At 38.2% G+C, this 26935-nt stretch overlaps 2 protein-coding genes and 1 long non-coding RNA gene across 5 annotated transcripts in view; 1 reads left to right on the top strand and 2 right to left on the bottom strand.

Moving 5' to 3' along the window:
* Positions 1 to 262: 262 nt before the first annotated feature.
* Positions 263 to 3396, bottom strand: LOC148650956 (uncharacterized). The gene is made up of 3 exons (XR_015925620.1): positions 2576 to 3396; positions 1215 to 1632; positions 263 to 719 (listed from the first exon to the last, which is right to left on the bottom strand). It is a non-coding gene; the product is annotated as an uncharacterized LOC148650956 (long non-coding RNA).
* Positions 3397 to 3533: 137 nt separating this feature from the next.
* gtpbp10 (GTP-binding protein 10 (putative)) lies at positions 3534 to 19413 on the top strand. The gene is made up of 10 exons (XM_088600644.1): positions 3534 to 3746; positions 4818 to 5011; positions 8433 to 8524; positions 8949 to 9093; positions 11016 to 11089; positions 12377 to 12429; positions 13441 to 13548; positions 15439 to 15516; positions 16769 to 16892; positions 17939 to 19413. Exons 1-10 carry the CDS (start codon positions 3714 to 3716, stop codon positions 18157 to 18159), a joined length of 1122 nt encoding a protein of 373 aa, XP_088456770.1. The 5' UTR covers positions 3534 to 3713; the 3' UTR covers positions 18160 to 19413.
* adam22 (ADAM metallopeptidase domain 22) overlaps positions 18802 to 26935 on the bottom strand; it is an 85467-nt gene continuing 77333 nt past the window's right edge. For all 3 annotated transcript variants that reach the window (XM_088600639.1, XM_088600641.1, XM_088600640.1), the window contains 2 exons: positions 23182 to 23305; positions 18802 to 21627 (listed from right to left, as the gene is read on the bottom strand). In XM_088600639.1, the coding sequence (XP_088456765.1) occupies positions 21607 to 21627; positions 23182 to 23305 (145 nt within the window). In that variant the 3' untranslated portion in view covers positions 18802 to 21606. The remainder of the gene's footprint in view (positions 21628 to 23181; positions 23306 to 26935) is intronic.

The following is a 26935-nucleotide window of genomic DNA, read 5'->3' as shown; positions in this document are numbered from 1 at the left end:
TACACATAAATACTCCAAATACCAGGAGTTATAGGACAGATTAAAAAAGGTATTAAATTCTATATAAATACTTACTTAACCTGTTCTCATCTAAAGTCTTATTTTGAGATTTTATGTGTATAACTAACTCCAAGGGATTTTAAAGGCAACTTAAAAAAATACAGTTATAAAAAGTAACATTTTCTTTTGCTTTTATTAATAAAATAAAACAGCAGTATTGTTTTCTTAATTTATAATACATATTAAGAGAAACATGTATGGACAAATAGGGAGACTAACAAAATTGGATGTTTTACTTTGAACTGTGGTACACATTTCTTTAAAAAATAACTTGAATCTACATTACAATGGTTAAATTACAGTATAGAAAGTTTGAATTCTATCAAATAAATCTGTCTACAATAATTGTGCTGCATTGTTTTTATACTGCTAGATTTCCTGAGAAATGTGGTCTCTCTCTCAAAAACAGAAAAGTTGATTTCTCTTAGAGAAATATATCACATTTACAAAAGTATGAGCATTTGAATTGAATGATATTATATGGTCTGAAAATCTAACATAAGTGCTTCATACTAAATTAATGAAAAATCAAGTAAACAGTTATGAATAGCGACCATTTTTAAATATATTGCAGTCTTCCTCAGATTTATATTTACACTGATAATTGTTTTAATTCTTCCTTCTTTAGAACAGATGATTTCCACCAATGCTTTTCAAATCTGTTAAGAATGAAAAAAGAGAATTAATTTCCAATATATTCCGCCTTTTCTGCAATTATCTCAACACTATTTCCTATCTTGTCAGTGAGATCATCTTCATCTTTAAGAAAATACTACAATTCAATGGCTGTTTCAAATTAAACACCACATTCTTTTTTTAAATTATAAACCATAATTTGCATTATTGCAAGAATGGCAATATGTGTAAATTAATGTAATATTTTAAAACTTATTATTGTTTCCACTTTATTTTAAAAAATAACTTGCAGTCATCCTTTCTCATTACTAGCAGAATTGTGTACCAAATAGTGGTTGTTTGTGGTTGCTAACAATTTACTAAATAATAATTATAATAGCAGCGTATACTGTACATAGTGTTTTTGCTAATACTAATAATATTATACTAAAAATACTAATTATTAGTTGTGTCAGTGAACAATCTAACACTGTTCGAACAGTTAGAATGCTGTTCAGGAGAAATGAAGAGGTACTTACTTTCTGTAAAGTTCTCTGTATACTTTGTGGTGTATTTCTTTGATATAATATACCTCCGACCTAATCCATGGGCCCTTGATAAAGTACAGTCCACATAGATGTTCCAGAAAAGCTGTGCCAGATCTTCAAAGAGGGTATTATTCTTTGGGTAATCAGACAACTTCAGGTAAATCATAAAGTCCCAAAAGTCACTGACAGTATCTCCAACTTTCAGCTTCTTTATCTCCATCACAGCAATCGAGGAAGAGTCCCAGCACTCTGGGACAATCGTACCCAGGATCACTGGGTCATTGCTGTGACCTTCTTGATGAATTTTCAAAAACGCTGGCTTGGCAGAGGCTACTGCAAACATCAGCATGCAAATCAGCTGGAGGTACCACCGGCTGCTGAGGGATTTCATCGTGCACGGATGAACACCCTGGAGACAAGGAAGAAGACAGGACACCCATCAGTACCTGGATTTAAACCAAGTGCCAAAAAAAACATCCTTACAATTCTTCCCAGGCTTCCCTTAATTTTGTGGAAGAAACGTACAGGAGAGCCAATTTGAAATGCCATGCCATTGAATCAGAGAGTCATTATTCTAGTGCTTGTGTACCTATTCCAGGTCAAAATCTTGTGAGGAGTAAAGTGAGAACGGTACGAGACTACGAATCCTAAAATGCAATGTACAGGTCGGATCAAACGGTTGACACTGAAATAGTGTGCTTTCCTCTAGAGTCTTTTCCTCTATCGAGACTGCACTCATTTATTATCATTTTTTCTCTCTCCGATCCCTCTTTTACGTTTTGCAATTACACAGAAACTGGAGAATTCAGTCTCCTGGGTGTGACAGTTGGCTAGATCAATTTATGCTCTGGAAGGCGATATTAAGTAGTGCCACTTGTACTGTAGCTTATGCCACTGTAAAAAAAACAGACTTTTATTTGAACATAGATTTAGTCTCAAAATTAACTTTTGATTGCCGATTAACCTATCGACATAACTTTATTTATCACACTAAAAAAGTTTTAAAAATATTACCCCCACGGGAAATAAATAAACGATGTTAAAAGATAAAAACGTCAATTATTGTATATTTTCTCTGAATATTCAACGGGTACTGTACTGTACACAACTATATAACGATTTCCTTTCCGAAAAAAAAGTGAGGCTATAGTAGAATTAAGCGTTTAGAATTAAGCGTGATTTTCATATCCCGATTTGTATTTGCAGTTTCTTTTCGTTTGCATTCTTTTTCATTGATTGAAAACCTATACATTACTTATGGGATATGCAATGTCTCTTACAATCAGCTATCAACTATTTTGATAGGTTCATGCAGAATAAAGTTTGGACAGGCAATAGAGAAATACACTTACAATAAAGGTATGCGTCTTCTGCAGTAAATGGAACAAACAGATCCTTAAAATCTTATGCGGCATAAAAGTTATATGCAATCCCGTTACACCTGGACTTGAAGAAGGAGCAGCTGCTGGATAGTACACCGGTATGTGCAATTCCTTCATGCCTGTGTATCTTTATACAGAGGGTCACCGCCCACATTTTAGCGTCATGAAAATGAGCAACAGGCTTGTGGAAGGCGTTACAGTAACTGAAGGGCAGCACTCCTGAAGCGCAGACATTCAAACTAAAGAAATCGTGTTGCTGCCGGTGCTTGTCTATGTTTCCATGAAATACCATTTCAAAAATTTCTAACGCTTCCTTAATTTAAGAATTGTGAAATAAAAATCCACAGATGCGTTTCAGCTGGTCGATACCTCTTTAATTTACAGGTTAAAACTGGAAAACTCAAAAGAATGCAGAGGGCGAATATTGTGGAAATTGTATAACCGACTCCTTTCTTGATCCTATCACGAAAAACGAATCCAAAGAAGCTGGCGATTAAACATAAGTGCGTAACGCACATCACTGAAAAAGCAGTGATGCTTTACAGTAACCAAAATGTAATAAAACACAAATCACCACCAGCAAATGGAAAATTCTGGCGGGTTACAACTCCAGGCAAAAACATAGATCCGAGTTTAGAGACTTTTGACCACATTACTATATGTCAAAATTTGATTTGTAATAATAGCTACACTATTGATAAGAAACACATCGGGTCTGTCGGAATTAGAAACCATTAGTGCAATAATAACGTTAAACTTATTAACAAAACACTCAATGCAGCGCCTTGTCCCTAAAGTTTACAGACATTACATTTTACTGGACCACTCTTGGTTGCAGCGGTGATTGGCGGTACTGAGCTCCTATGGTTGGCCGGGTGTATCAACAACCTCCTCGCTTCCTGTTTCAGAGAGAAACGTGCTTCCTTGCGGGTCTAGCTAGCAAAGTGAGGTTTTCCTAGGCGTGAGTGGCCGTGTACCGGAACACGTGAAGCATAATCAATAGTTCGTTCGATTAATGAGTCGATTTGGCTGCATTGAACCGAATCAGCCGGTGATGAGCATTTAGGTCTCCTGGACTTTCTCTCGCGTTCGTCCACAGCGCACAAGCATGGTTTGCTGCAGCAGACTTTGCCTCAGGAAGGTTAGTGAGATGCAATGTCTCCCCTCCCCGGTGTTGGAGTATGTTCAAGGAGGTTCTGTACTATAAAGTAATATTTTCTTGTTGTAAAGAAGCTGGTTTGTAACGTAAAGTAATATAATGCCTGAATACCAAAGGCATTGTACTCTGTATTCTTCTTCACACCCGAAGAAGGCTCCACGGCCGAAACGTTGTGTTTTATTTCTTCTGTTTTCAGCATGTAATAAACCTATTACTCGTTCCTTTGTATTCTATATATGTTGTGTGTTTACCCTTCCCACAGCTGTGCAATGTTAAGTTAGAGTTAACGAGTTGAACTTACAGTTGACACTTCTCAGAGCAAGTTTTGTTTTTAAGAGACCGCTTTCAAGATTCAGGATGTTTGACAAACCTGCTGCTTTCTCGCAATGCACGCTGTGCTATGAATAATCTCCTGATACCAGTCTTCAATGCGCTTCCTCAAGTGGAAATTCAGACAGAGCATTTAGGACTGAACAGTGCTCCCTTCACGTCGTTCAGTTTTGACAGGCTAGCATTAACTTTGGGGTTTCTTTGCATCATTTCATTCGTTCACTTTTCTGTTGTACTCTTTTATTTTCTTTCTGTTAAGAGCTTGTTTCCTATGATATGCTGGGTTTTCCATCTGTATTGTGTGTTGCTGTCGTGCAAAAATGATATATAAAATGAACTCAGTATACTGGATCTTTGAATGACTGGGTGGAGAAAGTCGTTCTGATGGAAACTGGAACACAATGCTGTTGATTTTCTAGAGCAGCCATTGTTGCACAATTTTGTTTTGAACCCTCCTGAATCCGGTAAAAACTGTATATCTCGTATAAAAATGCAAGCCTCACACTGATAATGTTGAGGTTTGTTCACAGTGTAAAGCAAAGTAAACATTAAAATGTAAGATCAGGCAGTGACAAGATGAAAACTCTGGACCGGTGAGCGGTTTGGAAACTACTTGCCAGTAGGAAGCTTTAAAAATCACCCTGTCAGTACTTTACACATTTTCTGTTAGACAAACAATAAAAGGCAACAATTTCCTTTTTTTTTGTCTTCTCGGTTTTGCAGTATGGGAACTTTGTGGATAACCTGCGGCTGTACGTCAAGGGTGGTAGTGGAGGCATGGGTCTGCCCCGACTCGGTGGACAAGGTGGGAGGGGAGGCGATGTCTGGGTGGTCGCCGAAGACAGTGTCACTCTGAAGAGGATCAAAGACAGACACCCGCAGAAACGATTTGTAGCTGGAGTGGGGGAGAACAGCAGGTACACAGAGGGTTTGTGCTCCTACCTTGTCCCCTCCAAGTACCCAGTGGAGCGCGGCCTCTCTCAGGGGGAAGCGCATGTTGGCGTTAGGAATTCTTCACATTTCGCTTCTCGTCGATTGGTTTCCAAGTTTGTATCCGGGGATTAAAACAGGCCAGTGGTCCATGTTGACTCCTTCAGCGTTGTGACGGGATGTTGACAGGTCCGCTACCTTCGGTTTACAGCGAAGGTGCTGCTTTGTGAGGTCTTGAGGAAGAAACGTACAATAGGAAGGGTCCTTTTAGAGTGTGTGTAAAGACGTCGCTTTTAAAAAATGGATTAATTGTACAAGGTGGTTGATTTGTCTTGTGTTTCAGAGTTCACAATATCTGTTACCAATTAGCCTCCTTTTATGTTTTTATTTGTCGCTTCTGTAATTACATTTTTGAAATTCTGTGCAAAAGGCTATTATCTATTTGTGCATTTCGTGAAAAATGAGAATTGTGTTCCCACAATACCCATGCAGAGAGTAGTCTATTTTAAATTTCTAAAAAATAGGAATACTTATTTTTAAACTTAAGCTAGTTTTAAACTAGTTTCGCAGTTGTAAAACATGAAATTAAGATGGAGATAACGATTTCACATTCTTCTTAATTTTCGTTTGGAATGATTTGGTGTCTTAAATCCAAACACTACAATGTAAATGAAGACAGGAAGCGTTACATGTTGTCTCGGACTTGTCCCTGGAATGCTGGCACGCTTTTTATGATGTCATAATTAACATTAAATTGACATGTGGCTCTGTGGCTAAGGATCTGCGCCTGTGGCTGGAAGGTTGCCGGTTCTAATCCCGCGACCGGCAGAGGAATCCTACTCCGTTGGGCCCCTGAGCAAGGTCCTTAACCTGAACTGCTCCAGGGGATGCCGTATAAATGGCTGACCCTGCGCTCTGACCCCAGGCTTCTCTCCCCTGTCTGTGTGTCTCATGGAGAGCAAGTTGGGGTATGTAAAAAAAAAAAAAGACAAATTGCTAATACAAGAAATTGTATATGGCCAATAAAGTGATCTTATTTTATGTTTTACTGGAAGGATGCTACATTACACCACATTACAACTTCCTAACCATTGCCCAAAATGTGATAATAAGATGGATATAAACCACAGAAAATGTTTACAAAAACACATCACATCAGAACCACTGCAGAAATACCCTTCCTTCGTTTTTTTTTTCATCTGACCTTTAGCTGGAATTCTGCGTTTAGCTCTTGACTGAAGTGTGTCTAGTTATGAATAATTGCATGCCTGGAATGTCATTGCACCAATGGCTTAAAATTGTAGGCCTTATGAATGTGTTAGGGAGCCCAATTCAAATGATTTGTTGCTGTTAAAATCTATTATGATCATTTTATTGTGCTGTTTTTTTACATTTAATGTAAGAGCGCTTTTGATGTTTAGTTGTGCTGGGTTTCACGTTGTAAAAGCAGAGATTTTAACATGCACTCCGCAAATGCTATCAGTTTGAATTTTTTTTTTAATTACGACATAGGCAGTGAAGGCTTGAAAATGTTTTTACTGTTGTACTGGTAAGGAAGATTGGTCCCAAGGGCAAATGACAGTAGGTCAAGTGTTATACTTGTTAAAATAATTACTCTTCACAGACCGCTGTACCTGGCTATGTTAACCTTTAGACAAAAAATAATAATGATAATGCTTTTGACAGCCTTTAAAGAGGAATCTTTCAGTTGTTCATGACTCAGATACACCCTCCGGTCTGCAGTCTACGACATACAGCAAGACCATGGTGTTGTGATCTTACCACATTAATTAGAATTTTAACTTGCCATCCTTCAAACTCAGCACGTATAAGATAATGTTTATAGGGAATACCTCTGCTTTACTTTTATCAGTCTGGAGCAACAGTTTTTATGAAATGTAATGAACTGGCCTATAAGAAAGCGTTGATTAGCTTTTTATTTTACTCCCGGCATTTTTATTAATCCTGTTTGTGCACTAGAGGGGGGTCTTGTTCATTTGAGATATCCGCGTGCCTGGAGGGGTGGGGACCAGATGTTGGCTGTTCTGCCTTAGTTTGAGAAGGACAGTGTTGATGAGTCAAAAGGCAGGCCCTGGAGAGAATTGATATTGAGCAATTGGAGAGAGATTACTGTGTACTTCACTGATTTGGTACTGCTATTTATTTTTTGTTCCTGAAAAGAAAATAATATGCAGGAGTTGTTATGAATCGTGCACCACATCACTGTGGATGTCACATGCAAACATGACAGATCTAAGCAAATGCAGTGACAAAGGCAGGACAACTGAACCACTCCAGTAGACTCAAGTTTCACCTGTTACTCGTAGCTTGTTTTTCATCCAAGCTAAAGCAAAGAAACAAAAAGTCTTCCTTAGAATGATGAAGGTCTTCTTTTGGTCCAGATAGCGTGTCATGTTTTTGCATTTAAAAAGTGAGAATGTGGAGTGAGTCTTTACTTCAGAGTGTGTTTTAACCTTGCACCTCTTAACATAAAACTAGATATTTTCCCAGTGTTTTTTTAAATAAAACACACTAAGAAAATACATTTAAACTCTTTAAGCACAGAGATTGGGCTTAGTATCTGGATAATATTTAAGCAGATCTTGAAATGCTGTTGGAATAGGTAGCATCAATGTGTGTTCTGTATATTACAGTAAGTGCCCTAGACGGTGACATTTGGAGATATACCTGTCAAGCTTTAGGGTCAGTTGTATAAATGACATTTTACATGATATTCTCTTAATGATCGATCAGTCAAATAGAGGCATTAATAAAGATGAGTACAAAAGCAATAGCTGATTAGGAAAAGGGCTCAAGAGCACAATCTCTACTCTTATAGATGAATGATCATTACGGACCCTTGATATTTTAACGCCTACCAAAACAGTGAGCTCAGAAATATGAGAGACCATGTGCACTGGTATATCTTCTTTGATACAATGGCAAGTACAAAAACGAATTGCATTTACTATAACCTGTCTGAGATTATGTAGAATTAACAGGGCCCAGACATACAATAGACAGGCCTTCCTGAACAAGTGGCCCGCACTTTTGTTGTTCTTTCTAAGGTCGGATGAAGGAGAGCAGGCTCTGTCTCTCCTTACTGATGCCTACAGCCGCCCACCAGAGCACATTCATGAGCTCCTCTATTCAAAATGCCGCAGTAGCGCTATATCTTTCCTAATTAATGTACATTTTTCCAACGTGAGGTTTAATGCTGTATGTATTTTAGTAAAATGTAAGACCAGGGTACAAAACCATACACTGATCACTGAACAAAAATATTATAAATGAATCCCTAAGTGTAAGTTTTTTCTAATTGTGCTGTTACACAATACTAGAACCTGTGGTGCAAGTACATGGTTTTCTCTATATTTTTGGAAGTAAAGTACTCTTTGTTTTCCCCAGTATCCGTGCTCTGAAGGGTAACAAAGGACAGGACTGTGAGATTTGTGCTCCAACTGGTATAACTGTTACGAGTGATGATGGGAAAGTCTTAGGTACGTAAACCGACTGTTCTTGTGTCTTCTCCTGCTTTTGAATGGCTACTAATTGCACATCGTTATGTAACTGCATGTATTAAACTAAAAAAGTTATTCACATGTTGAACATTACTGTAAGAGACCTTAGTAGACTGTATTTAAATCTGTTTGGCCAGTTTTAAAGGTCATAAAGCAACATTGCTTTAAATGATGAATAGAAATTAATTAGTAAATAACTTGGGCCTAAAATCCTTCAGATAAAAAAAGGTGTCTTTTTCTTCCCTTCTATCAATCAGAGCGAGTAGTACCCCTGTGGTTTACCAGCTCTGTAGCCCCGGAGCAGATTAAAAACCTGAGGTGCAGTCTGAGCACTATTGCGATTGCAGTGTGTTGCTTGGAGTCTTGCTCCTGTCATCGCCCAGATTCGGGGTGTGTTTTCCAGGGGAGCTGGACGCGGAGGGGCAGCGCATGGTCGTGGCCCGAGGGGGCCGCGGAGGATCCCACGATTCCGGGTTCTTGCCCAGCAAGGGGCAGGCCCGCACGATCCGCCTGGACCTCAAGCTCATAGCCGATGTGGGCTTGGTGGGGTAAGACCCAGCTCGTCCTGTCATTGCCCGGTCTTTAATGACTGATCACCTTCTCTCTGCCCAAAGACATCGGGAAGGGGCTTTGAAATGTTTTTATCCCCTTTCCCTAATCTGTGCTTTTATTCCACATGGTTGAGTCCTTAATTAAAATTCACTGCCTGACCAAGGAAGCTCACAGAGACGGGTGTTTGTGTTCTGAGCTCAGGAGAATGTGAACCTCTATTATTGCAAACAGACTGAGGCCACTCAACTAATTGTGAGGCTTGTTAGGGTTATTCTGTGCACCTAAATAGAGGTTTTTCACAAGCAAAGATTTTTTATATTTATGCAATCATGACTTCTATTTTTCTTTCATATTAATTATAAGCTGTGTATATAACAATTATTAACCGCCACTTAAAAGTGTCAGGAATGCAAGCTTTAAAGCAACAAAATGTGAAAACTGTGCGAAGGTCCAAAAACAATTGCTGAACAATACTGGTCATTAACTCTCCATGCACTCGTTTCAAAATGAGTGAAATATGCGAATATGGTTCTCATTTTTAAATGCAATCTCATTATTTTGTATTTTAGACCAGTGTATTTCCCTTTCATAATCTGACTCAAAGAAGCAGTAATTTAAGGTTTTTCCAAAGACAGAAAAGTGTGGTTTACTTTGCGAATTGTCAGGATTCATATATGAAATACATTTTATCTTGTAATCTTGTGTATTTTCTAAAGGACAAAGCTTAATAAGCTAAATACAAAAAAAAAGTTTACGATTTATTTTGGCTGGCACTTTTATCTGAAGTGACTAACATTTATACAGCTGGGCATTTTACTGAAAGAATTTAACTGAATTGCTTTGCTTGCTCTGTCAGATTTCTGTTTGCAGTATTGCGATACTTTCTCAGTGTGTTTTGATAGTTTTTAAGTGTAAATTAGGTACTAAAATAGTTGGGTTGTACTTTGGTTTATATGTTTATTTTGTCTGGCTGATGCTTTTAACTACAACAACTTACATTTGCACACATTTATACAGCTGGCTGATTACTGGAGCTCTTTAGGGAAAGCACTTGTATAACAACAACTGTCGCACCATGGATTTGAACCCATGATTTTACTTTTACAAGTCCATAACCCTAACCACTGTCCCAGCTTATTTTTTAGGATAGCTTTGTATGGGCTTTTTGATTCATTGGAACAGAAGGACACAGGTGCCAGGAGAGTCTTACGTGTCAGCTATTTGGTCGTGCATATTGATATGCTACTGAAAGTTGTATTGCTTATGCTTATTTATTTTATAAGGACTTGATATGAAATAGTTCATTCTAATCTGTATGATGAATTAAACGAGTTATCATTGAAATATGAGGGGAGGCAAATAGGAGTGGTGTTTAGAATACTGGATGTTAAAGGAATTTAAATCTCGGAACAATTTTTTCTCCATCAGACATTAGAGAACACGTTGTTATTCTTTATCTGTTTAGTTTTTGCTTCTGTCCACTTCTTCCAATTAACAGTCATGTGGTGCCTTAGGCTTAGTCTTGGCCAGCAACAGGTGCAAGGCAGGGTACTCCTGTGACAGGACAGCAGAACAGCAGTCCATCACAGGGCCAACACACTCACACCAGGGAGTCGCCTGACCCACCAGTATGTCTTTGGACTGTTTGAGGAAAACAAAGCACCTGGAGGAAACCCACATGAACTGGGGAAGAACACACAAAATCCACATAGATGGCAGCCCAGTAATTGAACCCAGGGCCACAGTACTGCAAGGCAGCAATGGTAGCCACTGTACCACCATGCAATTGTGAAGACGTTCTGTCCAAATCCTTTGTGTCCTTTTTAACTGCAAAATGGCATTTTTCTGGTTGTGTTTACTCTTTGCACTTTTTAATAATAGTTGGACTTTAATTCTTATTTCCTGTGCTGTTTATTAGGTTTCCAAATGCAGGGAAATCGTCTCTGCTGAGCCAGCTCTCTCATGCCAAGCCCCAGATAGCCAGCTATGCTTGTAAGTATCACCCTAAAGGTTACAATGCTTACAGATGTTGCAGAATATTATGTAATTGAAATTAAAATAAATAAAGTAAACAGGACAATTAAAGGATTTTAACTAGTGGATCCTCTTACATTCTGGATCTGACCTTGGGACAAGATCTGAGGAGAAATTTCAGGCAGGGAGGTAAAATTTAAAAACTGTGCATTCAAAATAAACCAGCATGTTAAAAGTGCAAGCAGGTTATGTGGAATGTGACTCAGCTCCCTTGGGTTGTTGTAAAGATTTCCTGGTGAAAGTGTATTTTTTATAAGGTAAATTAATTGTCGATGTACTGTACTGCACACCCATACTCTTGATATGCTGCAAGCTCCACGGTGCCCTACAGCAGGGTTTGAGACATTTCCTCAAGACATATCTGCGTAGACTGCATCTGGGATGTCTCTCACACTGTCACGCACATTAACCACTAACCAGCACAGTACTTAGTAGCATTCCTTCTGTTCTGCAGTCTGACTCCTCTCCCGCACATCATTTACCACTCGCTGTACTGTTCTGCACTGTCGTTGCAGTTCTGACATGTTTTCCCTGCCGTTTGTCATTTTGGTGTACTTTTTTCCACCGTATGTGAAGGATTTTTTTTATTTTCCTTTTGGTATTGCAGTCTGCTTTATAAGTTGCTCTGCATAAGGGAGTCTGCTAAGCAAGAAATAATAATAATGCTGGGAACACGAAGCAGCGCTGACATTGCTTTCAGAGGCTCGGCAGATTGCAGGAGTCTTTGTTTTATTGAGACTTGAGATGACTGACGCCTAGCCTAGCTTCCTCCCCTGCCTTTGTGAAATCCGCATTGCTGTTGAGTTGTAGCTTGCCTGGCCATGAACCAGTGATTAAATCACTGAGCCCTGTCCATACTGTATTTGTAAGTAGGAAACCACTATTGGTGGTAACCAGGGGATTACAGTGGAGTTTGCTTTGGTTTTCTTCAGGAACGTCTTCTTCCCATAGTTTCAGGACATGCAGGCAGGCAGGAAGTGCCTTGGTTTCTCTGAGTATTCCTTAGCCTTGAAGAGCAAGTGTGAGGCCGCTTAAACGCGTAACCTGCCTCATCCATGAAAATGTGCTTTGAAGAGTGACTCTGTTTGGACAGGTCATGATGAACAAAATAGTAAAGAATTAAATACAATATTCAGATATTCCCATTTCCTCTATTGACCATTTGTTTCGAAACCTGCATGCTATAATATCTATTCAAAACTGAAATGGTTAATACATTTCCAACTTGTTTCTTTCTTTTTGCAGTCACAACTTTGAGACCTGAGATAGGAAAAATCATGTATGAGGACTATAGGCAGGTAGGTGAGATGTAATATTTTTGCTGTTAGGCTTTTTTTGCAGTGCAAGTGACTTGAAAGGTAAGAATACCTGGGTTTTTTAAAACTGTGGATTTGTTTAGTTTGTGAAGCAGAAAGTAAATGTTCTAAAAAGGCGTCATATTTCCATCATTAGAATATTTTGAATGATATACAGTATAACCAGTTATTTATTTTCCTGCATATCCTCCATTTCAGATTTCAAAGGTTATGTTTAAAGCCTGAATAAATTTCATGTAATAGAACATGTAATATCCACTTGCTCAGATAAAAATACAGCTGCTGTAGATAGTATTAGAGGATAATATCCAGATATAATGCACTTTAAAATACTAGTTTCTCGATGTGATCTTTGAATGTTTTGTGTTTTAATTTTTTTCCTTTAGCTAAATAATGAGAGCATAATTTTGAGGTTTCAAGAATACAGTGGTGAAAGGAATACTGGCAGTTTCAGCATTAGTTTGTAAGATTCAGACTTTCAGCCAGTCACACCAGACTCTTGAAACAATCATAATAATGGTAATGTTTCTTTATTAGCCCTATACAATTTCTTGTATTAGGAATTCGTCTTTTCGCAGACCCCAGCTTTTCTCCATGGAGACACAGACACACAGACAGGGAGAGAAGCCTGGGGTCAGAGCGCAGGGTCTGCCATTGTACAGCGCCCCTGTAGCAGTTGGGGTTAAGGGCCTTGCTCAGGGGCCCAACGGAGTAGGATTCCTCTGCCGGCTGCTGGATTTGAACCGGCAACCTTCCAGTTACAGGCGCAGATCCTGGGCCACAGAGCCACCGCTCCGCTCCGTACCATCACATGGTACTCATTATCGTACAGCGTAGCAGTAGCTCCAGTTAAGGAAGACGTATTCCTAAGTAAACCTTTCTGAATAAGTAGAATTTTATCTGTGCTTTTCAGATTTGTATTTGAAGGCGTGGTGGCTAATATGGCTTGCAAAGGGCATTCTGCTAGTTTGAGATGGCGTTGTCATCCCTTAGGTGGCGGTGGCGGATTTGCCGGGATTGATAGAGGGCGCACACATCAACAAAGGCATGGGTCACAAATTCCTCAAACACGTGGAACGGACTAAACAGCTGCTGTTTGTGGTAAGCAGAGCATAGTAGGAAGTTACTTTTTCTCCCCTCAATCTTTTTCCCCGAAGGGACATAGTCATACACCATGTTTTGTTCTGATCCCATTTGTAATTAATCGACTCAGTAGCCTCTTCTCGCCATGTCTCCCAAGAATCCGGGAATCGGCTGGAGAGCTTGGTTAACTACTAAAGGGGATAGATGGCTTGAATCCACTCCTCTCATCTGTAACCTTTCTTATGTTCTTTGATTGCTCAGAGGCTGTAATTTGAAGCTGTTGCACTGCATGGATCTGTAATTCAAAAACAACCGGGTGTGGCTTTGGGCTCTTCTTAAAAACGTCTTTCATTTGACACCCTTCCTCTCCAAGGCCCAGTATACTGTGGGTTGCAGCATGGTTTTGTACATATAAATTGAACCCTAAATGCAAAATTTCTCATCTTCTGAATGATGCTTATCTTATGGTAGCTGGCCTGTTGTTAAAGTGCTTGAATATTTGAGACTAGCTGGTTTCAACTGAGACCAAATATTTGAATCGAGGTAAATAAAAGTTACCCAACAATGGTTTATTTAAGAGGGTGAGACAATTGGTCACTGACGATCTTGCTGAGCCTGCCCCTAAAACCACTCCTCTTTCAAAGTCGCTGAGGCCTTCTCCTGCAGCCATGCTAGCCCTGATTCTCCTGTCCAGCATTTTCATTCATGGGCCACATCTGGGAGTAGGCTCTCGCTCCCAGTGTGCTTGGCGTGCTTCATTTACTTGGGTGTTTCCTTTTTTTCCATCCACTCCATGTAAGTCTGTTTCATAATTGACTTCTTCAAGCTCAGCATTTGCCATGTTCTGTTTATACTTTAAACTTCACTGCTGCAATAACTGTTCCAAAATCTAGATAACGGATAAAAGATAAGAACAGCAGTGGTCCTAGTACAGATCCCTGTAGTACTCTCACTAATTTATCTCCATTTTCAGCATTGACCCATTATGGATTTTCAATCTATTTATTCCCAATCCACTGCACGCATTTCCCCACTCTGTGCAGTTACCATGAGGCATCCAGCTTGACCTGCACTTCAGTGATTCTAGTTTTGCTATTATGTCCCATTCCTCTTATAGAGGGCAAGCATGTGTCCAAGCCCTAGATGCCACGTCATCCCAGCCGATCCCACAGATCTTAAATAGTGCAAGTTTATTGTCGGTCTGTCCGGCTTTAATACTGCCCCGCTCATCAGGATGAGCCATCTAGAATTGCTGCAGGTGAGGTTCTGCTGTAGTGCCATGAGGTCTGGTCTCCATCCATGACACTCTTGTCCAGGTTGTCACACCTGGACCTCCTCATCAACTGCCTCCAGTGCTAGCAGGTCCACCAGGGGTGACGGTCAGCCTCCAATATACCTACGGCACAAATGTGGTTTTCCGTTAATAACTATATTGTTTGTTTTCTTCTGTTTTTCTTTTTTTTTTTCCAGGTTTGACATTCAATGTGTTAATATACCTCATCGCTTTTCCCCCTGCCAGCTCTCTCACTAATCAGTTGATTTAGAGCTTATGCTTGAGTCACTTGAGTCTATTACGGTTAGTCATGACCCATCAATGAATCAAAATGACGTCAGAACATTTAATTCAGTACACGAAATGCGTTTTTTTCTAAAAACGTGCATACTGTACATGAATAGCGGTTTATTTTAATGCTCAGTGGTGTACTTCATCATGTGAGTGAATTAAGCCTGAAGTCTTGAACCATAGCTTTTCTCCTCTTGTACCGTAGATGATCAGATACATTAAAATAAGTATTCTATTGTAGGTAAATGTACCCTGTTTATAAAGGATGTTCTACAGAAGAAAAATAATATACTGCCATAAAAGGGACTAATCAAATGTTTTTCTCCTCTTGTTTTTATTTCAAGGTTGATGTCGGCGGATTCCAGCTCTCTCAGAAAACGCCATTTAGAACAGCTTTTGAAGCTGTACAGCTTTTAACAAAGGTAAGAGATCTGCCTAATTCAAAGAGAATAAATAATATTGAAAAATAACAAAGCTTCATTTTTAAAATCTGAATTTGGATTAGGTAGTACAGTTGCTTAGACATTAGGATATCTGCTTCACAGCTAGTTTGTCCTGGGTTTGAATGTGGCTTTCTTTTTGGAGTTTGCTTGTTCTCAGGGTGCTCCGATTTCCTACTACAGTCCACAAACCTACTGTCTAGGTTAATTGGCAACCCCCATATTATCTCCTTATGTGTAGATGACAGGTATCCTGTCCAGGGTGTATATTGCCTTGCGCTCAATCTGTGTCAGGTTGGGTTCTGGCTCAATGCGACCCTGTATTGGGTTAAGAGTTTAAATTAGCAGTATTGTATAGGGTACAGTGGTGATAATTTGGACAGTTGGTATTTACAATAGCCATTACTTTGCTTGAATTAAATACTTTTGTATGCCATTTTATGGAGGACAATACTAAATATAGCAGTTATTTGTATTTTAGTTTTTGTAATTGATGGCTATGATTTATCATATGATTATATTTATAATAGATTAACCATCTCTTTGCTACTGTTAACATTTGCCTAGTAATTAAGACTAGAGCTCTGTCTATTAAGGATCTTTTCTGAGTGTCATTTTTTTAATTAACTGGTGATTACTAACAGTCTATTACTAAACATTTAGTCAGAAAATATATCTATAGACATTAGATCCATTAAAGGTCACAGAAAAGTCAAACAAGAATACAGATCAATGAATCATATTACAGTATGTGTGAAATGTAGCACTATTTGAAAATTAAACGTTAATGAGTTAGTATCCGTAGGACATCCCTGTGCATTAATACAGCCCTGACAGCACTGATGCACAGACCTGATCAGCCTCTGTCTAGACTGCTGTGGGATGTCCTACCACTCCTGAGCAGCTGGTTGAAGGGTGGCTGATCATGGTTTTCTCCTGCTGATGACAGGAGTGAATTGGTTCCACTGATGTTTTGTTGGACTCAGGACAGGAGGAAAAGTAGACCTCATTATTTTCTCATTACGTTAGGCCACTGTAATCCATGCAGTGGATGGTCTTGCATTGTCCTAATGGAAAATATGTTTCCAGATCTGCTGGCAGGATCTTTTAAGTGCATACAAGACTGTACTGTATGTGTCAATAAGATATTGCTTTAATGCTCAGAGTTGTTTTTAAACGACATTAGGTTCTGTTCAGAAAGTTTTGTTAGAAGTGATCCTGCATTTTTATTAAGGAGCTGGAGTTGTACAAAGAACAGCTACTTTTGAAGCCTGCCATTCTTGCTGTGAACAAAATGGACCTACCAAATGCAGAAGAGAACCTAAAAGAGCTTATTGATCAACTTCGTCATCAAGAAGGTAAAGTACTGCATTCTTGTATGGTATTGATGCTGTATGTTTTCCTTTACATAATGCTAATACATTTCTAAGGTAATTTATATAGGTAATATACATGACTTCTAGAGAACAATGCAACATTCATACAGTGGCCCAAAAGAAAGTATGAAACACTTAAAAAACATATTTAAGTATAGGGAGTACCCCATTAAAGTCACTTTGCCTTACTCCTCCCCTCTTTCATACCAGTAACATTTTGTGACCATGGACATAACATTCCATGCTTTGTATTAGTTAAAAAACATTATAGATATGTATTGTTTTACAATTGAATGTGTTTGAGATGTTTGTGTAAATAGCTGCTCTGAATGCAAAGCACCCTAACAAAGACGTTCAGAGAAACGGTGAGAAACACAAGCAGGCTACATTACTAGATAAAGTATAAGTAATTTTACTTTATACAGTATTAGCTGTGACTTTATGTAGTATTATACTGTACATAAGTTGAATTTAAAGGTATTTGCTATGTCTTGCTTTCATCTGTTTGTACTGTACCTACACCATACACTACGCCATTTTGTGCATTTCCAAAACATTTAAAAAAAGGTTAACATCACAAGGGCTCAGCTTAATGGGTCTTTACATTAATCATTCTGTTTACACACAGAAAACGTGAATGTTCACTACTCTAGACTTACATCTTCATGTCCTGTCCCCCATTAATGTAGAAATAACTGATTCTTGTGAAAAAATGTCACATGTAAAATCTGCTGGGGAATATTAACATCCCCAAAGAGGATGTTAAACAGGGGCTACCTGCATCTTTTTAAATAACAATCAGGTTAAATCAAAGATGTGATTTTAGTTATCTTTGTTTTGTACTTAAAATTCTTATTCCCAATAGGTGATTTTACTGTAGTAAGTCCTGGAATAACACTAAAAACCATGTAAAGTTGGGAAACGTCACGCATGTTTTCAATCCCACAGTTAAGTAGACCGTGGAACAAGCTATCCCAATAGCTAAAATAAGCTTTAAAACAATTTTTTTGTGCCTTTTCCATTTTAAGACTTCTTCCATTTGCTACCTGAGGATATGGTTCCGAAAGGCCCTACGCATTTCAAACACATTGTCGCTGTCTCGGCCTCCACTGGGTCTGGTGTCGAGGAGCTGAAGGTGCGCGTCAGGCAGTCCCTTGATGAGCAAGCAGCCTCAGCCATGGAGGAGGACCAGAGAGCAAGGCTCGGAGCAGTCCCGGCCTCCGCCATGACCTCCACAGGGACTCCCTGAGCCCTGGCGCAGTCGCTGTGGTGGACCTCGGGGGAAGGCAGAGGCAGTGTCTGGGGCTACAGATGTTTAGTGATCTGTTATCAATGCAACTGCTGAGCAGCGTGTTTTCTTAAATTAAAATATTACTGTTAAAACCTTTATCATATTTGATGGGTAGGGTGAAAGTTTTTTTTTTCTGATGCTTGACTGAAGTTTCTTGAGTCTAGATGTTGGCTACTGGATTTTCTAGATGGCCATATCATAGTGTCAAGCTGCACACATGTATTGCAATTGTTCTTGACAGCAACAATTCAATGGGCCGTACCTCAATGGACAGCACTGTGCAGCCAATAGCACAGAATAGACGTATTGAAATTTTCTGAGTGACCATCTCAGCTACCTGAATGCAGAAATTAACAGTTTTGCTCCATTAGAGGAAGATTTACACGCCACAGCATCAAGTCTTGTTTTTTCCTCACGGTAGTAAAAAGTAAAAGCCTGACAGTAGCACCATTTGAGAAATTCAAATAATTATGCTGCCATAAATAACATTCACACAGATAGATAAAAAATAGTCACAGCCAACTTTCCATATACATGTGAACAAACAATAAGTTATACTATACCTTAGTAATTTGTTTGGAAATAATACAAGGGTACAGGTTCAATGAAAGTTTCATGTTTTATTAAATATATTACAATACTGAATGATATTAATATTGTAGGAAAAAAATATGAGCATTGATTTACATTGTTGGTCTATATACAATACAGAAAAAAAATGCTGTATCATAAGAATATTATTTGAAAACTGTGCACCTAAACAGAACTGGTAATGCAGGTCAGCAGATATTAGCAGGTTAAGAATGCTAGTGTTAATCCAGTTGCTTCCAGGAGAACAGTTTGTAGTCTGGTGGACAGAATCATTGAGTCGAATACATTCAAGGAAGATACTGTAGGTCAATTTCCTTGCCACTGGTCAAGAAGTCCTTATGGAAGGCAGTCACTTGCATAAAAAGAGGCAGACGTTGAGGCATGGAAAGCCAGTGTTCCTGGTCTGTCAATCAGGAGAGACTTTTGAGTGCAGTAAAGAACCATTCCTTGAAAGTCACATGAGCGTCTGCACCTGTAAACACACAGTGATCTACAGAGCAGTGTTACCCTGTCGTGTTTCAGTAGATAAACCAGATACATTTGCAATTGCAATTACAGCTGTATCCAATAAGCAAATGGAAAGCTTTTATATTTCAAATAAAAGCACTGATATGATACAAATCCAATATTGTGGTGCTGTTAATATCCAGTATTCTAAGGAAGTGCTATCTCTTTGTTTCCTATATTACTACAGTATGCTTTTTATATTGAAAGAGCAATAAACATGATGCAGCTTCAATAACAGGAGGTGAAGAGGACCCATGCTGAAAGCCTAGAGCATACAGCATATAGACTGTATGTAGCTCATTATTGGCGCCCACACTGAAATAAAAAGGTAAGAGCTGAGTGCGTTAACATTGTGAATATCTACAGATGGAAATGTTCTTTTCACATTTCTGTTTAAAAGGATGAACATAAAAAGCACTAAGTGATTTTTTTTGTCTATTGCAATAACATTTTCCCCTTGTCTTAGCACTGTAAGATTGCAAAAAATTCTCAAATATTTTGAGCTATGGACTGACAAACATTAGAACTGTTTGAATCCCAGACAAGTTTCTCATCTGATTCTGTAATGCGATGGACACATTATTTTCATGTCAATTCTTTAATTAATTAATTTAATTAGGTTAGACTGTTGGAACTAAAGAATGTTGTGACTCCAAATGCAGGACATGAATTTGTTGTGCCTGACAACTCAAGTCCTCAAATTACAACTTGTACAGAAAAATGAAAAAAATATAAACTGTGATTTTTCCACAGGACCCTAGTCGGTATTCAAGAAATAAGAATAACTTGTACTGAATGTCAAGAAATTTAAGAAAAATATTTAAAAATGTTCATTTCAAAAGTTTCTTTATCCAAACACTCAATGGAAACTAAACTAAAGACAGTATAATTTACATATTTAAAAATTGTAGTGAGCAGACTCCATTGTCTAATTTAATCTAAATACCAGATTTTATTCTATAATCTTCACTTCAGGGTTGACTAACTTTTCTTACAGATTAAGCATTACTCTCATCTACTTCAGGCTTAACATTCAGAGTTTTACAAAGGGATAAATGTATTATGGAGCTTGTTAAATATCCGATCAAATGCATTCCTGAATCTTTGATCTCTATGTGGTTATAAAGTCAGTTTAAGTGCCTTTTTGAAGCCTGTTACCACCTGAAGCAGAATATCCACAAATGTGGATACTCTAAAAACTAGAATCCACCCAGAAACTTCTAAGATCACCTTGTGAATCATTAATCATTTTATCTGAAGAGCTGCAACTTGTCCTATAGCTGGGGTAGGTGAATCAATAGGTCATGTAGTTATTGATGTGTATATATGTGCCATAAGCTTTCAACCAATAGGTTTTAAGAACATGTACCTACCCAATAGACTAAAAACTATTTTTTTATATTTTCCAGAGGATTCTCGACTGGCTGTCAAAGACATCACTGTCAAAAAAAAAAAGAAGACAGGCGCCACTTTTGGACACTGTTTAAGTGTTAAAAAACAATTCCCAAATTTAATTTTTGATATGGCAAAAAGGGGTCTTCACTGCCCAGCTCAGTAAATGGATTATAAATCACTCACAAAAAAAACAGAAAAAAATAAAGGTTTTGTAAAGATCCCTTAAAAAAGTTCTTAATATTTGATTTCCAATCTATACATTTTTACAATCCAATACCAATACCAAAATAATCCAGACAAGCAAAGAACAGGATGGAGATTGCATCTGGTCTACAACCAGCTAAAATGAGAACACTGATCAAGTAGATTAAATATAAATGAAGTTCAAAATCTTACAGTAACTTTCATCTTCCACATGCTATCCTCTAATGTGTTCTCTTTAAACACTACAGGAATCGATAAACAGCGTTTTCATGCATACAGTGTTTATTTTTACATGTGACTACGTGCTTCAAAGCATTAAATAAATCCTGCTCGTAATGACCTGTTTCAAATTGTGTCAAAGCACCAACTGAAAGAGAACATTTGTACTGAACATGGGAAGATAGCAGAGGGGAGGCAGGAGGCAGCAATATTAAAAAGGTTTCCTTTTTAGTAGTGTTTCTGCCACCATGCTTGTTTTAGACACTGACAGTGTGAGTGTCCTGTTTCCTCTAGGATAGGATTATGCAGTCTGGTGCTGAAATTGTGCTCTTACAGGCTCAGAGCATTGTCACGTTCGGTCAGCTCTCAAACACATGCACTGCCGCCTCCCCCAGTCTCAGGTGTCCACAGAGCAGTCGGGAAATTTTTCTCTCATACAAAAGCGGAAGAAAACGGAGTTCTTGAGCAGTTGCTGAGCAAACAGGATCTTTATATTGACGTCTCCCATAGCTGTGGAGGAAACAAAAACACTCAGGATAATTTAAACTGAAAAATACTAGATTAATTACTTTTTTAGGTCAGAAAAAATATTGATGTATGAATGACAAAACCAGATTTATCCTCTATTGGTAAGGTGCTTCATAATTATATTTATGTTAAAAGCATTACAGTTAAAAAAGATTTTTTTTAAAAGTGCTTGTAACAGCTACAGACTCTATAGAGGTGCTGCAAATGCCAGGGTTTTGCAATTAACTTTAACATTTTGCTTCACATTATCAGATACCATTTAGTATCACTGATTAAGATAATAGGTGCTAATGACGTCTTTACCATTCGTTTTCTTTTGCTCATAAATGTTTGTCAACGAGTGTCGGCTGAAGCTACAGTGTGGCAGACTAGAATCATAATTCTCCATTCTCCGTGATGCCAAGATCTGCTGATTAAATCTAGGGATTTCACACTGTCTGCGGTGGCTCATGGAGTTAATAGTTCTGTGTGGACTGCAGGTGGCAAGTGTCACAGCATAGGTTTGAACCTGCTGTCTGTCCGAAGTTCTGCTCAACTGCCATGATCACTCCAAGAGTGGACTGGTGAAACTCCAGACTCGTCCTGGTATCTGCATGGTGTAAGTGTAAGCTTTGCACGCCTCTGGTTTACACTTCGTATTCTTATAAACTACACAAAAATCTTGTGTCTGTTTCGCAGAGGAAACAAGTGAATGGACTGTCTGGATGATGCATTTATAATGCATTATCTCAAGTAAACATCAGAAGGATAACCTTGAAACAAATAAGCTATTCTATATACTTATCCCTCTCTACAGTATATGAGCACAATTGGTTCCAAATTTCTGCTCATAAGTGAAAACTTGTGAAACCGACACTAAATTCCTACTAAAAGACGTAGACAGGAAGTCCCTGATTTATTCCCAGTGCTCGTAACTGAACATGAACTGGTTTAGTTGAGAACATCTCTCATGTATTTGGCACCATAAATTCCTAAACTATACTTTATTAAAGCACAGTATATGGTATGTTACAACAAGACTTAACCAACATTTCTTTTTATGCAAGCTCTTCTGTTTAAATGTATTTTGAAACAATTATTTGGAGAAATTAAATTTCCATGATCTCTATAGTACACAAAAACAATATAACGAACCAGAATAATCAAAATTTCTTACTAAACATAAACTTTTATTTTGTTAGTAAAGATTGTGCAAACCAAAAAAATAACTGTAAAATTGAGATTGAGCACCAAGCTGTCTGGTGATATTGATGCTGTGCATTCACCTTGGACAAGATGACAGTCCATTGCAGGGCACTCACAGACACCAACACAGACACGCATACACTCACACTAGGGCCAGTATATCTGTGGACTGTGGGGAGGAGAACAAACCCACTGTACAAACTCCACGCCGACAGAACCCCAGGACCAGAATTGGACCCAGGACCCCGGTAGCGCGAGACAGCAATGCTAACCAAAGCATCACTGTGCCGCCCCTATATGCATGTATATGTGTCACAGGGGGTAGGTGTATCTGGAAATCTGGATCATTACCCTGGCACTCTGCCTGTTGGCCTTCCTTTCTTCATCTGGGAGAGGTGGCATGGGGTAGGGATACTTCCTACTAGACGCAATGGAGCCAGTGGATGAAGTAGGGGATTTGGCAGGAGACAGTGTCCTAGGAGAAATAAGAGAAACGCCTCACTGAGCAACACTTAGTGAACACTGCCACCAAGCACATTCTGGACACAGCACTGGTCTGCATCATGGACTCTGTATGAACCGAAAAGCCACAAACTGGAATTATACTACGATGCTGAAGCTCTGAAATGTTTTTTTTACAGGTCTATTGATCAAAAGCCGATTCACCAAAACATACAATGCACTGAAGTCCTTCCCAAACAAACTTCCTCCTATTTTTTTCAAAATGTTACCGTCCACTTCATTTCAAGACCCAGGTCATTTAAATAATGCTTCAATACTGTGAGGAAAAAACAGCATCAAGACTGGTCCCAAAAATATTGTTTGATAAATGCTGCACTGTAGTGTAAGTTCTATCAATCCTGTACAGAAATATGAAACACTATTGTAAACAAGGTACACGTATTATAAAAAATTACAGTACAACAAGGTATTTTGTAATCTTAGTATGTCATGTCAACCTAAACTTATCTTTTTTTTTATCAACCTAATGCTTTGTTGATTTTTGTATTCAGGTACAATTAATGCATAGAGCTATCGGCTAAAGGGAATTGTTGGGTTGTAAGAGCTTCCACAGACATGAGAGAATTATACACACAAACACTGGTGTACGGATGTACAGGACAGGAGAATGATCAGACCAGGCTGGTGGACACATGCACTTGGCAATGTTTAGAGACCAGAACATGGAGAGAAGACTGCTACCTCTCTAGAGCAGCACAACGTGCAGGCATGGGAAATGACAGCATAAATGAAAGCAGTGCAAAGGACATTGGGCATGCTTGGAAAGAGCTTGGCTTGTAAAAACAGAAGGTATATCAGCGCATCAGAAGGCGAAATAATAATCAAGAACCTACAGATATACAAGGATAGTAGAAAGACAATTGTGATAATGCCTGAAAACAACTATTAGGTCATCTTAAAATCCCCTTTTCACTTTTTTACTACACTAAACTAGCAACTGGAAGCTACTGGGTTCGAATCAGCATGTTTACATTGAGAGGAGGTCAGTGTGACTGTGCAGCTGCTTTAGTTTTTAGCAACTTTTTGATGTGAAGAGCTTATCTACCAGCTGTTTCTTTAAAGAAACCAGGAAATCTGCTTCACCAACTTGGCTGTGTGGCTTGGCCCTACTCTGACAGCCTTTGTGTAAAGATGCGCATCTTATTCCAAGTTGCAAATACACTTTCACTTGTATTTGTATTGTATCCGTGCTTCACTATTAATTCCATTGGGTTGGCCATGTCACATTCAATACATGATCTGTTAAAGACTAAAAAGTCTCAGTTCTCTTTGCCTGTCAATGTACTGCCAACGTACTGTAGGACATTCCTTTGAGAATGTCCTGTATATGTATCGCATTGCTCTTTAAAATGATTCCAGAGCACCAACATATTTTTGCAAATGGTAGCACATATGGTAACCAAATCTGTACACAAAATTTGAATTGAGGTCTTACTAATGCACTGTACAATTTTAACATAACGGCTCTTGATTTGAAGTTTGAAGTATAATAGTGTATCTCAACTTTGGATGCCTTAATTATGGCTTTACTACAGTGTCTAGAAGATGAATATGATAAATCTTTATAAATACCCAAGTCTTTCTGATAATTGACCTGTGCAAGATTAGAATTTCCCATTTCATACAGTATTTATAATTTATGTTGTTGCAATCTGCATGCAAAACCCTGGCTTTTTAAATAGAAAAAACATGGCTACTTAAATAGGTCTTCCAAGAATTATTGTTTGGCTTCAACAGTGTTTACTGATCATTCTAATTTGATATAAGCTGTGCACTAGGCTTGTTTATTAACTATACCAGAATATACAGTAGGTCTTTGATTTAGATTAGGAAGGGAAGTGGTCCAAATTCAGATTCCTGTGGTAGTCCTGTGGCTTTGTTGTTGTACACTTGAGCAAAGTGCTGCTCCGTCATTGTTCCATTGAAGTGGCCCAGCTATCTAAATGGGTACACGTGTAAGTTGTTTTGAATATAAGCATTAACCAAATACATTTTGATATGATATTAAGGTGATATCATATGCTTTTGTGATATTACGTCCATCTTGGTTTATAGCTAATTTATAATTCATTATACATATATAAATAATATGTAAAGACCAGGGAACAGTGCTAATATAGACCAATTAAGTGAATCATCGATTGAAATTAAGTCATTAAAAGTCCAGCACAGTGTGAAAACCAGAAGTCATGGCTCTGAAATACTCCACAATGAGAGATACTAATTTTTTTCTGCTATAAAAGTTTGCATACCTCTGCTAAACTTAAAATAAATCAGATTAGTTTATGGATATTAGCATCCGTATTGTTCTCTGCATATTTACAGCTCAGATTCATAGCTGATGATATGCATCAGCACACTGTATCCTAGCTGACTCGGGAGGTTCAGTCACTCATTGCTCAAATGAACTACTGTTTCATTTCTAAATCCAGGCTCCTGCACTAATAGTGTTTGTGCTGGAAAGGAAATGGACTGCATTGTATTCAGTAGGAAATGCTTTAACTTAACCTAACTTCTCAGATAACACAACTGTCTGTATTTTCCTTACAGTATGATCAATGCCAACTAATAGATGGATTTCTTAATTTTAGAAATATATCCTCTTCTGTATCTATTTGATTAAAGTAAAATAAAAATGAGGAGGGGAGCATTTCTCCTTGATTACAAGCATCATATGTATTGAGCACTTTGAGTTTGCTGAAAAGTGGACATACAGTATATAAAATATTTTTTGTAGGAATAAGAATACTAAAGGCTGATAAGAATATTCAATAATTGTGACGAATAACACACATCAGATATGTACAGTAGGTTGTTTGTTTGAACAGTAAGCATTTAAATTTAAATCTACCAATGGAATACAGAGTTAAATACAAGATTTAAGTAAAAAAGTTATTCACAAAGTTCTTCCCAAAAAACAGGGTTCAGTAAACATACTGTACACTTTTTTCTTCAGTTGAATTAAGATGTGAGTACTATAAAGACCTTTCTAAGACCTTTCAGATATTTTCAATTTTTCAAACAAAATCAATACATACCGTATGTTTAAAGTGTTTTTACTTACTTTAAAATACTTTGTAAATACTTAACATACTTAAACAAATTTGATTGACAAGTCTACAGTTTTAAAACAAACAAATTAAGCTGGATTTACTCGCACTTAATTGTCATACTACACTAACCCTTAGTTTATTTTTTATTAGATCCCCGAAGAAAAAAAATTGAATAATTAAAAGGACCTACAGAAAATTTTAATTAGTCGAAAATCTTAATCCACGTATTACTGAACACCAAAAAAAAATACCCAGCTGTAAGGGAGAGTTGTAGAAACATAAAAAATATGGAGGCCCGCAAAACCTACAATACCAACAGTGCCCTTCTAGATCAGAAGGACTTATTTTGCCCTCACCCCTGAAGTGATGACTTTGGAAACACACCTTAAAATGAATGGTTAATCCTGGCAGAAAACATACCCAGGCAGAACAAGCCTTCACCTGAGATGCCTGTGATACACGGCAGCAGTATGAGTGGGCAGCCCAGTAGCCCCTAGCAACAGCTGCTGTGTGCGCCATACTTTCCTCGC

Source organism: Lepisosteus platostomus, chromosome 12, assembly GCF_059453375.1.
Source record: "Lepisosteus platostomus isolate fLepPlt1 chromosome 12, fLepPlt1.hap1, whole genome shotgun sequence".
NCBI classification, from domain to species: domain Eukaryota; kingdom Metazoa; phylum Chordata; class Actinopteri; order Semionotiformes; family Lepisosteidae; genus Lepisosteus; species Lepisosteus platostomus.
Note: the sequence above shows the minus strand (reverse complement) of the source record. Positions and strands in the feature narration are given on the sequence as shown.

What these genes read in the sequence shown, in the direction of transcription:
- gtpbp10 (XM_088600644.1), top strand. Translation starts at nt 3,714, where the DNA reads ATGGTTTGCTGCAGCAGACTTTGCCTCAGGAAG. An exon ending in GCCGATGTGGGCTTGGTGGG is followed by an intron (nt 9,094 to 11,015) that starts GTAAGACCCAGC and finishes GCTGTTTATTAG; the next exon opens with GTTTCCAAATGCAGGGAAAT. An exon ending in TGTATGAGGACTATAGGCAG is followed by an intron (nt 12,430 to 13,440) that starts GTAGGTGAGATG and finishes GTCATCCCTTAG; the next exon opens with GTGGCGGTGGCGGATTTGCC.